Genomic DNA, 16,100 nt, shown 5'->3' on the forward strand with positions numbered 1-16,100 from the left:
ACGCCGGAGTGAAACACTCCGGTTTTCACTCCAGCGTCAGGACTTAGTCTCCCGTTGGGAGAATCCCGCCCAGGGAGTGACAGAAGAAAATAAGGGGTAAAATTGTTAAAGGGCTGCAGGAACTGAGGTAGCTGGGTGTATTAATGCATCGATCATTGAAGACGGCAGTACAGGTGGAGGGAGCAGTTTATAAAGAATATGGTATTCTGGGCTTTATTAATAGCGGTTCAGAGCACGAGGGCACGGTTAGACATCAGCTGGAATGCACAATTCTGGGCGCCACAGGAGAGGACGGACGTGAACACAGGCAGCGAAGGGCAGTCAATTCATTCTCAGAACGCCAACAGTCCCATCATCCTTCACACTCTGCTCAAAGGACCACACCCACATCATTCACCAGCCCACAATATCTACCAATCATCACCCATCATTCACAGCCATACCTCAGTCTCACACACTCAGCATTGCACATGCGTGCCGCACAGCTTTCATACACTACTAGCTATCCGCCATGCTGTGGGACTCCCCAAGCACATTGACGCACTTCCCTCTCTGGTAGGACAAAGTAGAAATGCCAAAGGGGTGGTGAAGTGAGGGGCATGCATGGGTACACGTCTTCACCCTGACAGAGGAGGTAGCTCTTACTCACTAAGGCCGTGACCAGCATCAAAGTCGGGGCGGTGAGTGACTTGGAGGGGAACCTCCAGGTGGTGGGGTTCCCAGGTATCTGCTGCCCTTGTCCTTCTAGAGGGTAGAGGTCGTGGGTTTGGAAGGTGCTGCCTAAGGAGCCTTGGTGAGTTGCTGCAGTGCATCTTGTAGATGGTACACACGGCTGCCGCTGTGCGTCGGTGGTGGAGGGAGTGAATGTTTGTGGATGGGGTGCCGATCAAGCGGGGCTGCTTTGTCCTGGATGGTGTCGAGCTTCTTGAGTGTTGTTGGAGCTGCACTCATCCAGGCAAGTGGAGAGTATTCCCTCACACTCCTGACTTGTGCCTTGTAGATGGTGGACAGGCTTTGGGGGGATTCAGGAGGTGAGTTACTCTCCGCAGGATTCCCAGCCTCTGACCTCCTCTGGCAGCCACAGTATTTATATAGATAGATAGAATTTACAGTGCAGAAGGAGGCCATTCGACCCATCGAGTATGCACCGGCTCTTGGAAAGAGCACCCTACCCAAGATTAACACCTCCATCCTATCCCCATAACCCAGTAACCCCACCCAACACTAAGGGCAATTTTGGACACTAAGTGCAATTGATCATGGCCAATCCACCTAACCTGCACATCTTTGGACTGTGGGAAGAAACCGGAGCACCCGGAGGAAACCCACGCACACACGGGGAGGACGTGCAGACTCCGCACAGACCCAAGCAGGGAATCGAACTTGGGACCCTGGAGCTGTGAAGTAATTGTGCTATCCACAATGCTACCGTGCTGCCCAAAAGCTGGCTGGGTCCAGTTCAGGTTCTGATCAATGGTAACCCCCAGGATGTTGGTAGTGGGGGATTCAGCAATGGTAATGCCATTGAATGTCAAGGGAGGATGGTTAGATCCTCTCTGGTAGAAGATGATCATTGCCTGGCACTTGTGTGGCGCGAATGTAACTTGCCACTTGTCAGCCCCAAGCCTGGATATTGTCCAGGCCTTGCTGCATTTGGACATGGACGGCTTCATTATCTGAGTCGTCGTGAATGGTGCTGAACATTGTGCAGTCATCAGCGAACATCCCCACTTCTGACCTTATGATGGAGGGACGGTCATTGATGAAGCAGCTGAAGAGGGTTGGGCCTAGGACACTACCCTGAGGAACTCCTGCAGTGATGTCCTGGAGCTGAGATGACTGGTCTTCAACAACCACAACCTTTGTGTCAGATATGACTCCTTTCTGGTGACCAGGGAACTGTAACCTGGCGAGGCCGCAGTGAGTGGGCTAGAAGCGATCGAAGATGGAAGAGACAACATCACCTTTTACACTCGTAGTACCAGCTCAAGTGTTGACACTGCGCACGCTTTGCAGGTTCTACCTGTATGTGTCTGCCCAATACAAGCTCGAGCAACAGCACGCCACCTTCTGACTGGGCACTTTGCAACCTATTGAATTCGACACCGAGTCCAGCAATTGCAAACGCCGATCCCTGTTCCTCCCTTGCATCCGTCAACCTTGACCTCGGGCTGGGACTCTGCGTCCATTCACGGCAGCGAGATTCGCTGAGCGCCAAATTCTCCATCCTCGCTAACAGCCGTAATGGGGCGCACTGGGGATTGGAGGATCAAGGACCCTGGGCGGGGGTCTCCGTCGGCTGACGGCAAAATCGGGAAAGACGATTGGGTCGAGAGTTGGTTGTGAGGCCAAAATGGTGGCCAGTGTGGGCTGACAGAATGCCACGCTGCTGTGCCTCGGCAAGGAGTCAGTGCGTTCCAATCCGCATGTCCAGTAAACGCCATTAGCATATCATTAGTTGGCCTGACTCAGTATTCCCAGGATCCTCCGGGATGCTCCGCCGATGGGAATTGCCGACGGCGAAGTTCACTTGTGGTTTCAAAAATGGCGAAACAGGCGCAATGGCGGCTGAGGGGGAGAGCGGGGTTACGGAAAGTGTCCAACATCGCTATAGTTTGCTGATGAAGTGCCGCTGGCTGGGGGCTTCTGCCAGGGCTGGGGAGGGGGGTGGGGGAGGGGGGGGGGTTGGCCAGGAGGTGGGCTGTGGGGTTGGGGCGGACGGGCACGGACCATTGCCGCAGCCGGCAAGGCAGCCATGTAGCTGCGCACACCACTGACAGCCCACTCTGAACGTAGGGCCACGGATTGTAGAGATGTCCACTCTAGGGTGAGGTTATCCATTTTGGTCAGAATAACAGCAAAATAGATTATTATTTAAATGATAAAATATTAAAGCATGCCGCTGTGCAGAGAGACCTGGGTGTGCTAGTGCATGAGTCGCAAAAAGTTGGTTTACATGTGCAGCAGGTGATTAAGAAGGCAAATGGAGTTTTGTCCTTCATTGCTAGAGGGATGGAGTTTAACACTAGGGAGGTTATGCTGCAATTGTATAAGGTGTTAGTGAGGCCACACCTGGAGTATTGTGTTCAGTTTTGGTCTCCTTACTTGAGAAAGGACGTACTGGCGCTGGAGGGTGTGCAGAGGAGATTCACTAGGTTAATCCCAGAGCTGAAGGGGTTGGATTACGAGGAGAGGTTGAGTAGACTGGGACTGTACTCGTTGGAATTTAGAAGGATGAGGGGGGATCTTATAGAAACATTTAAAATTATGAAGGGAATAGATAGGATAGATGCGGGCAGGTTGTTTCCACTGGCGGGTGAAAGCAGAACTAGGGGGCATAGCCTCAAAATAAGGGGAAGTAGATTTAGGACTGAGTTTAGGAGGAACTTCTCCACCCAAAGGGCTGTGAATCTATGGAATTCCTTGCCCAGTGAAGCAGTTGAGGCTTCTTCATTACATGTTTTTAAGGTAAAGATAGATAGTTTTTGAAGATTAAAGGGATTAAGGGTTATGGTGTTCGGGCCGGAAAGTGGAGCTGAGTCCACAAAAGATCAGCCATTGAATGGCGGAGCAGGCTCGAGGGGCCAGATGGCCGACTCCTGCTCCTAGTTCTTATGTTCTAGGCCATTTTGGAGGGGGTGGAGTATACAAAATCCATGTCAAACAGGCGCCGCCCCAATTTCGGGGTCAAAAGGGATTCTCCGCCCAATCGCTGCTTACGAAATCGGCGACGGCGAGTGGAGAACCTTGCCCTTAATCTCGGAAACGGAGAACCCTGCTTGTGTTTTCTCATTGCTGTTTTTGGACATCAGCCGCGCATTATTCCACCATTCACACCTCCTCCAGCCACATCTTTGCTTCTTTACCTATTGCATTTCCACTCCCTTTGTTTGACCCTACCTCACAAACTCTCCCATCAACTGAGATCCCCCATTTTCAGTATCATGACAGGCAATCCCTTTCTGTTTTCATTTCCCATCCTCCCACATCTCACTTGTTTAAAATCTATTACATTGTTGTTGCAATTGTATAGGGTGTTAGTGATACCACAGCTGGAGTATTGTGTCCAGTTTTGGTCTCCTTATTTGAGGAAGGATGTGGTGGGATTGGCGGCAGTTCAGAGGAGGCTCACCAGATTGATTCCGGGGATGAACGGATTGACGTATGAGGAGAGATTAAACAATTTGGGTTTATACTCGCTGGAGTTCAGAAGGTTGAGAGGGGATCTGATCGAGGTGTATAAAATACTGAGAGGGATTGATAAAGTAAACATTGACCAAATGTTCCACTTGTGGGGCAATCTCGAACGAGAGATCACAGGTATAGGTTGAGAGGAGGTAGATTGAGATCTGAGATGAGGAGGAACTACTTCTCGGAGAGGATGGTGTAGCCACCTGGGGTTGGCCACTTCCCGATTCCAAAATGGACGCCCGCAAAGAATGCAGGGAAAACTGGTCAGGCACAGGGAAACAAACAGGTGCAAGGTTTCCTGTGTATTAAGGCTTGCAAAAACCCAGACAGAACCGAAACCAGCGACCATCTACATATTAATGAGCAATCCCCAGGAACAATTAGATACATTGAAGCGATCGGGACCAAGACAGACTCCCCGGCGCCAGCGGGAGCCAGGACAAAGGAAGGCCAACGGACGCATATGGCCCGCCCAGCGATCAGGGAACAGCACCAGTATTGGAAAAATCGATCCAAGCGATTGGGACATGGTCCAATCAATTGGGACCAGGCCCGGGGTCCGCCCAAAAGGGTGCAAAGCCCCTGGGGGCTATAAAACAGAGCCCCCAAATTCAATTCGTCCTTCTTGGCAGGGTCTCTCAGCAGCTCGAAACAACTCTTGACCGTGACTCTCAACAAGGAGAGGCCTGCCCCGCAGCTGCACCAACCAAGTAAGTCTCCAGTCAACGCACGCTACGAGATAGGCGCTCCGAGCTACTATTCCATACCAGCTTGAAGCCTGCAGACTCAGAACCGGACAAACGCCATTGTTCCCCTGACTTGGTGGGGCCATTTCCAAAGCTAAGTATCGGCCTTTTAGTGTTAGAGATAGTCTAGTAAGTAGAGTTTTATGCATGAGTAGTGATTGACTGTGTGTATAATAAATGTGTTTTGGTTCGAAACTTACTAACTGGTGTATTGAGTTATTGATCAGCACTTGGCCTTGAACCTCGTGGTGGTATCAGACAGATACCTGGCGACTTTAGAGCAAAGGTTATTAAACAAAGCAATTAAGCAAAAGCACAATTAGCAACAATGGTGAAGTTGTGGAACTCGCTGCCCTATAGTGCGGTGGAGTCCGAGTCGTTAAATGGTTTCAATGAGGAGATAGATATATTTCTGATGGAAAAAGGGTTAAAGGGATATGGGGAAGAGGTGGGGAGGTGGATTTGAAACCAGGAAGAGATCAGCCCTGATCTGATTGAATGGTGGAGCAGGCTCGAGGGGCATAGAATCATAGAATTTCACAGTGCAGAAGGAGGCCATTCAGCCCATCGAGTCTGCACTGGCCCTTGAAAAGAGCACCCTACTTAAGCCCCATGCCTCCACCCTATCCCGGTGACCCAGTAACTCCACCTAACCATTTTTGACACTAAGGGTAATTTAGCACGGCCAATCCACCCAACAAACACGTCTTTCGGGACTTGTGGGAGGAAACCGGAGCACCTGGAGGAAACCCATGCAGACACGGGGGGAGAACGTGCAGACTCCGCACAGACAGTGACCCAAGCCGGGAATCGAACCTGGGACCCTGGAGCTGTGAAGCAACTGTGCTAACCACTGTGCTACCACGTTGCCCATATTACCGACTTCTGCTCCTAATTCCTATGATCCTATCTCTTAACTTTTCCCACATTCTGAGACAGTTCATTGACTTGAAAAGTTAGCGTTTTTTTTACCGAACGAGGGAGGGTTGGACGAGCTGGATTCCTCCTGTGCACATTGTAGTGTGCAGCGCCATCTGGTGCCCACAGCCTGACAGCACAAGAACGTTGGACAGAAAACTTTCTTACGTGACTCATTGAGAGGGGCCAGGATTCTCCGACCCGGAGCCGTCTTCCCCATTCTCCGGCGCCGATGTTCGGGCACCCGCGGGATCGCCGTTCGTGGGCCGAATCTCCGGGCCCCGATGGGCCGAGTGGCCGACGTGTTCAGCCGAGTCCCGCCGGCGTTGATTACTCACCTCCCACACGGCGGGACCTGGAAGGCGAGTGTGCGGGGGCCGTCCTGGAGGGGAGGGGGGGTCTGACCCCGGGGGGGGGGGGCTCCCCACGGTGGCCTTGCCCGCGATCGGGGCTTACCGATCGGCATGCGGGCTTGTCCTTTTGGGGCCTACTTTACTCCCCGCCGGGCCCGTGTAGGGTGCCGCCATATTGCCCGGGGGCCGGCGCTGAACCCCCTCCGCATGCGCAGAAATACGTCTGCCGTTCTGCGCATGCGCGAACTCGCGAGGGCCGTTCTGCTCCGGCTGGAGCTGTGGGGACCACTCCGGCGCCAACCTAGCCCCCAAGGAAGGCCGGAGTGGGTTGGCGCCGTTTTTCACGCCGACGTGGGGTCATAGCCCCGTTATTAGAGAATCCCGCCCAGAATGTGGGTGTTGCTTGGCTAGGTCAGAATTCATTGTCCAGCCCTGATTGGCCCTCGAGGAGGTGGTGGGTGAGCCGCCTTCTTGAGCCGCTGCAGTCCGTGTGGTGTAGGTACTCTCACTGTGCTGTTAGGGAGGGAGTTCCAGCATTGGAATCCCTACAGTGCAAGAGAAGGCCATTCAGCCATCGCGTCTGCAGCGACCCTCCGAAAGAGCCCCCAGCCTATCCCCACAAACCCCACCCAACCTTTTTGGACACTAAGGGGTAATTTATCACGGCCAATCCACCTAACCTGCACATCTTTGGACACTAAGGGCAATTTAGCATGGCCAATCCACCTAACCTGCCCATCTTTGGACTGTGGGCGGAAACCGGAGCACCCGGAGGAAACCCACGCAGACACGGGGAGAACGTGCAACAAGAGCCCCAATTCATATAAAAATCCCGGCCTGGGTGCAGGTCAGGGAGGAAGCGTGGAGTGGAGGAGTTTTCATATTGCAATAAACCTTCTTCGTTCATTTCTACCTATCGACGATATCCTGCAGATTCAAGATCCCCACAGACAGTCATCCAAGGCCGGCATTGAACCCGGGTCCTTGGCGCTGTGAAGCAGCAGTGCTAACCACTATACCACTGAGCCATGATGAAGAGTGTTTGTAACTTAAGGACAGCTGACCACTGCCGACTGAGAGCTGCTTCATTGGCTTCCATTGGCGTATTCAGTGGACATGTTCCAACCGTCAGCCATGTCTGACATCCCTGTGCACTCTGACCTTTAGACCGCCCCTATGAGAGCGTCAGTCTTTCCCGGGCAGCCTTGTGGAGGGTCTCTGGGGATGACATCACTGAACCCTGGTTGAATGGCAGAAAGGATGACTGGATTTTATTCCATGTCAGCAGAATAATCAAAATGGCGGAAGGTTACTCAAAATGGAGGAGAACGGATGTCTGGTAACCACACGGCCTTGCGTCTCTTGTTCTGTTATCTTGTAAAGATCGGCGATGAAATGTAAGCTGACCCCTGCAAGGGAGCATGGGAGCCCTGCGGTGCATGATGTGGATATGATTGGCTGGAGCAGCCATTTTGAATGAAGCAGTTTGAATGATGGGCAAAGGAACGAGACTCAGACCATGCAGAGAGGTGAGTGCATCTTCTCTGGGACCGATCTTGGAGCATGCGGATTCAGGAACCCCTGACCTGCAGTGAGTGAATGGTGGCCAGGGTGCCTATAAGGCATGACACCCTGACCTTCAACCCCATGAGGTAACGGCGGGGACAGCGACTTCCTGGTTTCCCGCTGATGCACTATCAATGACCACAGAAGCGAGGTTGTAATCCAACTTAAGGCTTTAATAGACCCTGGGCGCGATTCTCCGCCCCCCACACCGGATGGAAGAATAGCGGGAGGGCCTCCCGACATTTTTCACGCCCTCCCGCTATTCTCCCCCCCGCCCCCACGCCCGACCCACGCCACGAATCGCCACTCGCCGTTTTTTGCGGCTCGCCTGCTCGCTGCTGTCGTGAAACGGGCACCAGATCGGTGCCCACCGATCGCGGGCCGTGCGTCCGTAACGGACGCACTCTTTTCCCTCCGCTGCCCCGCAAGATCAAGCCGCCACATCTTGCAGGGTGGCTGAAAAGACGGCAACTGCGCATGCGCGGGTTGGAGTTGTCCAATCTGCGCATGCGCAGCCGACGTCATCGGCGCCGGCATGACGCTTGATGTGCGGCCTTGACGACCGTCATCAAGGCCGCGCCGCCGTGACGCACGGGGCCGCGCTCCTAGCCCCGCCCGGGGGGGGAGAATAGGCCCCGGAAGTGGGCGTGAAGGCTGCCGTGGGTCACGGCCTGTCCCACGGCAGCCTTTACGATTCTCCGCATTTGCGGAGAATCTGGCCACTAGATGTTTCCCCCAGCAGCTCAGGTACAGACAGGAAGCTGCAGGGGCTACACGGGCTCTTATACCCCGCCTTACTGGGCGGAGCTATCTTCCAGCCTTGACCAATAGGTAACATGCATTACCCACCAATGGACCAATAGGCAACGTGCCATATCCACCAATGGTGTCTCGGCATTATTAGGTACCGTAATACCTCTAGTCATACTACCACACCCGCCTCCCTCTCTCGCAATGAGATTCGCCATGCGATGCATGGATGGATATGGAATGAGTTGAACCGAAAATCGCACGTATTTACCTGAACCCAACCCTCAGGGAATCAGTCGCTGACCCGTGCCTACCACTGACTTCAGAGTGGAAAATTCCTATCAGGCAACACTGCGGCTCTAATGGTGCTGGAGGGTTGGGTCTTATTCGTCAGGTTGGTGTCATTTTGTACATGAATTATTGATTTCATTAATTATTTAATTGCTCTAAATTAATCAGTGTTTAGTCAGACTAATCTCTCTGTGAGGGATATCAAATGTTTCCGATAACTGGGTGTACAGCGGTGGTGGATTGTTTATTGAGATATTTGATATTCTGGTGGACCTCTTTTGCCAGTTGGGTCTCATTTACACGTTAAGTCTTGATTTAATTATTTAAGTCACCTGAATTGATTGAGTTTAAGAGCCGTGAGGTTATGCTGCAACTGTACAAGACCTTGGTTAGACCACATTTGGAGTATTGTGTGCAGTTCTGGCCAACTCATTATAGGAAGGATGTGGAAGCATTGGAAAGGGTGCAAAGGAGATTTACCAGGATGCTGCCTGGTTTGGAGAGTAGGTCTTATGAGGAAAGGTTGAGGGAGCTAGGGCTTTTCTCTTTGGAGCGGAGGAGGATGAGAGGTGACTTAATCGAGGTTTATAAGATGATGAGGGGGATAGATAGAGTGGACGTTCAGAGACTATTTCCTCGGGTGGATGTAGCTGTTACAAGGGGGCATAACTGTAAGATTCAGGGTGGGAGATATAGGAGGGATGTCCGAGGTAGGTTCTTTACTCAGTGGTTGGGGCGTGGAACGCACTCCCAGCTATGGTAGTGGAGTCAGACACTTTAGGAACTTTCAAGCGGTTATTGGATAGGCATATGGAGTGCACTAGAATGATTGGGAGTAGGTTGATTTGATCTTAGTTTCAGACTAGTTCGGCACAACATCGTGGGCCGAGGGGCCTGTACTGTGCTGTACAGTTCTATGTTCTATGTTCTAAATTAGTAAATGGAGTGAGACTGCAGCTCAAAGGGATTTGGGGGTCCTCGCGTTCAAATGGTGGCCGCACGGTAGCACAGTGGCTACCACTGTTGCTTCACAGCGCTAGGGTCGCAGGTTCGAAATCCCGGTTTGCGTCACTGTCTGCGCGGAGTCTGCGCGTTCTCCCCGTATCTGCGTGGGTTTCCTCCGGGTGCTCCGGTTTCCTCCCACAAGTCCCCGAAAGACTTGTGAGGTGAATTGGACATTGTGAATTCTCCCTCTGTGTACCCGAACAGGCGCCGGAGTGTGGCGACGAGGGGATTTTCACAGTAACTTCATTGCAGTGTTAATGTAAGCCTACTTGTGACAATAAAAAGATTATCATTATTAAGATTATTAAAAGGTTAGCATGCAAGTTCAGTAGGTAATTGGGAAGGCTGATACAATGTTGGCCTTTATTTCAACAGGGTGAACATGGGGTTGACGTATGAAGAGATTGAGTCGGCTCGGATTGTATTTGCTGGGGGGGGGGGCGGGGGGAGGGATCTCATAGAAACCTATCAAATTCTAACAGGACTGGACCAGGTAGATGCAGGAAGGGCGTTCCTGACGGTGGGTGTGTCCAGAACCAAGGGTTCACACAGTCTGAGGATGCGGGGTCGGCCATTTTGGACAGAGTTGAGGAGGAATTTCTTCACCCAGAGAATGGTCGGCCTGTGGAATTCGTCACCACAGGAAGTAGTTGAGGCCAAAGCATTATGGGTAGCCAGTCCTGTTTTTTGGCATGGCATTGAGAGAGACAGGTCTTTAATCAATAAGGCAATCGAGGGCTATGGGGAAAAGGCGGGAAAATGGAGTTGAAGATTATCCGATCAGATTAGTCATAGTCTCATTGCGTGACGGAGCAGACTCGATGGGCCGAATAGCTCATCACCATGCGAGATATCAAATATGTTTTGCCAGAAATGTATACAATGGTGCTTGACTGCTTTATGACATGTTTGGTGTTATTCACAGTAAAATTGGAAAGTATAGATCCCTGAAAGTTGCTACCCAGATTGAGAGGGTTGTTAAGAAGGCGTACGGTGTGTCAGCCTTTATTGGTAGAGGGATTGAGTTTCGGAGCCATGAGGTCATGTTGCAGCTGTACAAAGCTCTGGTGCGGCCGCATTTGGAGTATTGCGTACAGTTCTGGTCACCGCATTATAGGAAGGATGTGGAAGCATTGGAACGGGTGCAGAGGAGATTTACCAGGATGTTGCCTGGTATGGAGGGAAGATCTTACGAGAAAAGGCTGAGGGACTCGAGGCTGTTTTTGTTACAAAGAAGGTTAAGAGGTGACTTAATTGAGGCATACAAGATGATCAGAGGATTAGATAGGGTGGACAGTGAGAGCCTTTTTCCTCGGATGGTGATGTCCAGCACGAGGGGACATAGCTTTAAATTGAGGGGAGATAGATATAGGACAGATGTCAGAGGTAGGTTCTTTACTCAAAGAGTAGTAAGGGCGTGGAATGCCCTGCCTGCAACAGTAGTGGACTCGCCAACACTAAACGCGTTCAAATGGTCATTGGATAGGCATATGGACGATAAGGGAATAGTGTAGATGGGCTTTAGAGGGGTTTCACAGGTCGGCGCAACATCGAGGGCCGAAGGGCCTGTACTGCGCTGTAATGTTCTATGTTCTATTTGGTCGAATTTACAGTTTATTATTATCAAGAACAACAACATCTGACTTCATATAGCGGCCTTCATGTCGTTAACCAAGCCAAAGTGTTTCACAGGAATGTTACCATCAAATATTTCAACAGAATATAAGGGCAGACAAAGATACAACTGAAAAGACAACACCAGGTTAAAGTCCAACAAGTTTAATAATATAAATAATCGCTTATTGTCACAAGTAGGCTTCAATGAAGTTACTGTGAAAAGCCCCTCGTCGCCACATTCCGGCGCCTGTTCGGGGAGGCTGGTACGGGAATTGAACCCGCGCTGCTGGCCTTGTTCTGCTTCACAAGCCAGCTGTTTAACCCACTGTGCTAAACCAGTTTGTTTCAATCACTAGCTTTCGGAGCACTGCTCCTTCCTCGGGTGAATGAATCGGTAGGGTCCAGAAACATATATATAGACAAAGTCAATGATGCCAGATGATACTTTGAATGCGAGCATTTGCAGGTAATTAAGTCTTTACAGATCCAGAGATAGGGTAACCCCAGGTTAAAGAGGTGTGAATTGTCTCAAGCCAGGACAGTTGATAGGATTTCACAAGCCCAGGTGAGAAGGTGGGGGGGAGGGGGGGGGGTGTGAATGTAATGCGACATGAATCCAAGGTCCCGGTGGAGGCCGTACTCAAAAGGAGGAGTGGGAGAGGTTTACAGAGACCCTAGACAGTGGCAAGCACTGAGTGAAAGAGAGCAGAATTGGTTGATTTCTTGGAGAAATGATACTGGACTGGTTCCGGCAAAGGAGAGATGACTCAGAGAGTCGGGGAAGCTGGCATTTTTCTTCTCAGAGATTTGATGGAAGGACTGTCAGAGGATACAGCAGGATTTAGATCGTTTGGACACTTGGGCGGAGAGATGGCAAATAGAGTTTAATCCGGACAAATGTGAGGTAATGGATTTTGGAAGGTCTAATGCAGGTAGGGAATATACAGTGAATGGTAGAACCCGCAAGAGTATTGACAGTCAGAGAGATCTAGGTGTACAGGTCCACAGGTCACTGAAAGGGGCAATACAGATGGAGAAGGTAGTCAAGAAGGCATACGGCATGCTTACCTTCATTGGCCGGGGAATTAAGTATAAGAATTGGCAAGTCATGTTGCAGCTGTATAGAACCTTAGTTAGGCCACACTTGGGGTATAGTGTTCAATTTTGGTCGCCACACTACCAGAAGGATGTGGAGGCTTTAGAGCGTGGGTCCCAAAGGTCGACCAGCGTGGGTCCCAAAGGTCGGCCGGCGGGGGTCCCAAAGGTCGGCCGGCATGGGTCCCAAAGATCGGTCAGCGTGGGTCCCAAAGGTCGGCCAAGGAGCATCCCAAAGGTCGGCCGGCGTGGGTCCCAATGGTCGGCCGGCGTGGGTCCCAAAGGTCGGCCGGCGGGGGTCCCAAAGGTCGGCCGGCATGGGTCCCAAAGGTCGGCCGGCGGGGGTCCCAAAGGTCGGCCAAGGAGCATCCCAAAGGTCGGCCGGCGTGGGTCCCAAAGGTCGGCCGGCGTGCGTCCCAAAGGTCGGCTGGCGTGGGTCCCAAAGGTCGGCTGGCGTGGGTCCCAAAGGTCGGCCGGCGTGGGTCCCAAAGGTCGGCTGGCGTGGGTCCCAAAGGTCGGCCGGCGTGCGTCCCAAAGGTCGGCTGGCGTGGGTCCCAAAGGTCGGCCGGCGTGCGTCCCAAAGGTCGGCTGGCGTGGGTACGTGATCAATTGCCCTAGGGAAGGGGTGAGCGGCTGGGGTTAGGGCTGGGTAGGTGGGTGAGTGGACCTGGTTAGGGGGCTCTTTCGGAGGGTCGGTGCAGACTCGATGGGCCGAATGGCCTCCTTCAGCCCTGGAGGGATTCTGTCATTCTGATTCAATGTGGGACGGGGCAGGGTCACGGGAGAGAAGGGTGGGGCTAGAGGAGAGGGCGGGGCTAGGGGCAGGGCCACAGGAAGGGATGGGCCAGGGTAGAGAGGGGTGGGGCCAGAGGAGAGGGCAGGGCCAGGGAAAAGGGGGCGGAGCCACAGGAGGGGCTGGGGCCAGGGGAGAGGGCGGAGCTAGGGGGCGGGGCCACATGAGGGGGTGGGCCAGGGTAGAAAGGGGTGGGGCTAGATGAGAGGGCAGGGCCAGGGAAGAGGGGCGGAGCCACAGGAGGGGGTGGGGCCAGGGGAGAGGGCGGAGCTAGGGGCGGGGCCACATGAGGGGGTGGGCCAGGGTAGAAAGGGGTGGGGCTAGATGAGAGGGCAGGGCCAGGGAAGAGGGGCGGAGCCACAGGAGGGGGTGGGGCCAGGGGAGAGGGCGGGGAGAGGAGGGCTAATCCAGGAGCGGGTATGATCTGGGCAGGGGGTGGAGCCACGAGTGGGGGGGACCGTCAAGGAGTGGGGGGGGGGAGAAAAGAGGGGTGGAGCCAGGGGAAGGGGCGGGGCCAGGAGAGGGGCCAGAAGAGAGGGCGGGGCCAGGGGAGAAGGCAGAGCCAGGAGGGGCGGAGCCAGCGCGATGTAGGCAAGGGGCGGGGCCAGGGGAGAGGGTGGAGCCAGGGGAGCAGGAAGAGCCAAAAGAGGGGCGGAGCCAGTGGAGCGGCCAGGGCAGAGGGCGGGGCCAGGAGAGCGGGCCCCGATCTGGGCAGGGGCGGAGCCAGTGGAAGGGGCGGGACCAGGGCAGAGGGCGGGACCAGTAGAGCGGGCGCGATCTGGGCAGGGGGCGGAGCCAGGGGAGAAGGCGGGGCCAGGGCAGAGGGCGGGCGCGATCTGGGCAGGGGGCGGAGCCAGTGGAAGGGGCGGGACCAGGGCAGAGGGCGGGCCCAGTAGAGCGGGCGCGATCTGGGCAGGGGGCGGAGCCAGTGGATGGGGCGGGACCAGAGCAGAGGGCGGGCCCAGGAGAGCGGGCGCGATCTGGGCAGGGGGCGGAGCCAGGAGTAGTGGGGAGGAAAGCAGACGACAGCCGCCGCCGCTGGGATTGGCGCATTTTGAACGGCGTCATGGGGCGGCGGCCAATGGGGCGCGGCGGCGGTTGGGTTTGAAGGTGGCGGTTGGAACCGGGCGGCAAATGGCGGCCGAGCGGCGGAGCAGCCGCGTCCGGCTGGAGGAGTCAGGTAGGCGGCGTGGGAGGGCCGGGCAAGCCCGGGGGGGCCGGCTGAAGGAGACAGGAGGCGGCCGGGCAAGCCGGGCGAGGAGAGGCGGCTGCATCAGCTCCCTCTGACGGCCTGGTCTTCAGCAATATATAGTAACCCTACCACACCCTATACAGCAATATATAGAATATATATCAGTGTAAACAGTGACCCTGTCACACCCTATACAGCAATATATAGAATATATATCAGAGTAAACAGTAACCCTGTCACACCCTATACAGCAATATATAGAATATATATCAGTGTAAACAGTAACCCTGTCACACCCTATGCAGCAATATATAGAATATATATCCGTGTAAACAGTGGCTGTGTCACACCCTATACAGCAATATATAGAATATATATCCGTGTAAACAGTGGCTGTGTCACACCCTATACAGCAATATATAGAATATATATCAGTGTAAACAGTGACCCTGTCACATCCTATACAGCAATATATAGAATATATATCAGTGTAAACAGTAACCCTGTCACACCCCATACAGCAATATATAGAATATATATCAGTGTAAACAGTAACCCTGTCGCACCCTATACAGCAATATATAGAATATATATCCGTGTAAACAGTGGCTGTGTCACACCCTATACAGCAATATATAGAATATATATCCGTGTAAACAGTGGCTGTGTCACACCCTATACAGCAATATATAGAATATATATCCGTGTAAACAGTGGCTGTGTCACACCCTATACAGCAATATATAGAATATATATCAGTGTAAACAGTGACCCTGTCACATCCTATACAGCAATATATAGAATATATATCAGTGTAAACAGTAACCCTGTCACCCTATACAGCAATATATAGAATATATATCAGTGTAAACAGTAATCCTGTCACACCCTATACAGCAATATATAGAATATATATCAGTGTAAACAGTAACCGTGTCACACCCTATACAGCAATATAGAATATATATCAGTGTAAACAGTAATCCTGTCACACCCTATACAGCAATATATAGAATATATATCAGTGTAAACAGTAACCCTGTCACACCCTATACAGCAATATATAGAATATATATCAGTGTAAACAGTAACCCTGTCACACCCTATACAGCAATATATAGAATATATATCAGTGTAAACAGTAACCGTGTCACACCCTATACAGCAATATATAGAATATATATCAGTGTAAACAGTAATCCTGTCACACCCTATACAGCAATATATAGAATATATATCAGTGTAAACAGTAACCCTGTCACACCCTATACAGCAATATATAGAATATATATCAGTGTAAACAGTAACCCTGTCACACCCTATACAGCAATATATAGAATATATATCAGTGTAAACAGTAACCCTGTCACACCCTACACAGCAATATATAGAATATATATCAGTGTAACAGTAACCCTGCCACATCCTATACAGCAATATATAGAATATATATCAGTGTAACAGTAACCCTGCCACATCCTATACAGCAATATATAGAATATATATCAGTGTAACAGTAACCCTGTCACACCCCATACAGCAATATATAGAATATATATCAGTGTAACAGTAACCCTGTCACA

At 52.2% G+C, this 16,100-nt stretch overlaps 1 protein-coding gene across 1 annotated transcript in view; it reads left to right on the top strand.

Annotated features, from left to right (window-relative positions):
- The first annotated feature begins 14,380 nt into the window (after nt 1–14,380).
- The window catches only part of ckap2l (cytoskeleton associated protein 2-like), a 38,065-nt gene continuing 36,345 nt past the window's right edge, over nt 14,381–16,100 (top strand). The window contains exon 1 of the mRNA XM_038785506.1: nt 14,381–14,505. Within this exon, the coding sequence (XP_038641434.1) occupies nt 14,460–14,505 (46 nt within the window). The 5' untranslated portion in view covers nt 14,381–14,459. The remainder of the gene's footprint in view (nt 14,506–16,100) is intronic.

The sequence above is a fragment of the Scyliorhinus canicula genome, chromosome 26 (assembly GCF_902713615.1).
Source record: "Scyliorhinus canicula chromosome 26, sScyCan1.1, whole genome shotgun sequence".
Classification (NCBI taxonomy): Eukaryota; Metazoa; Chordata; class Chondrichthyes; order Carcharhiniformes; family Scyliorhinidae; genus Scyliorhinus; species Scyliorhinus canicula.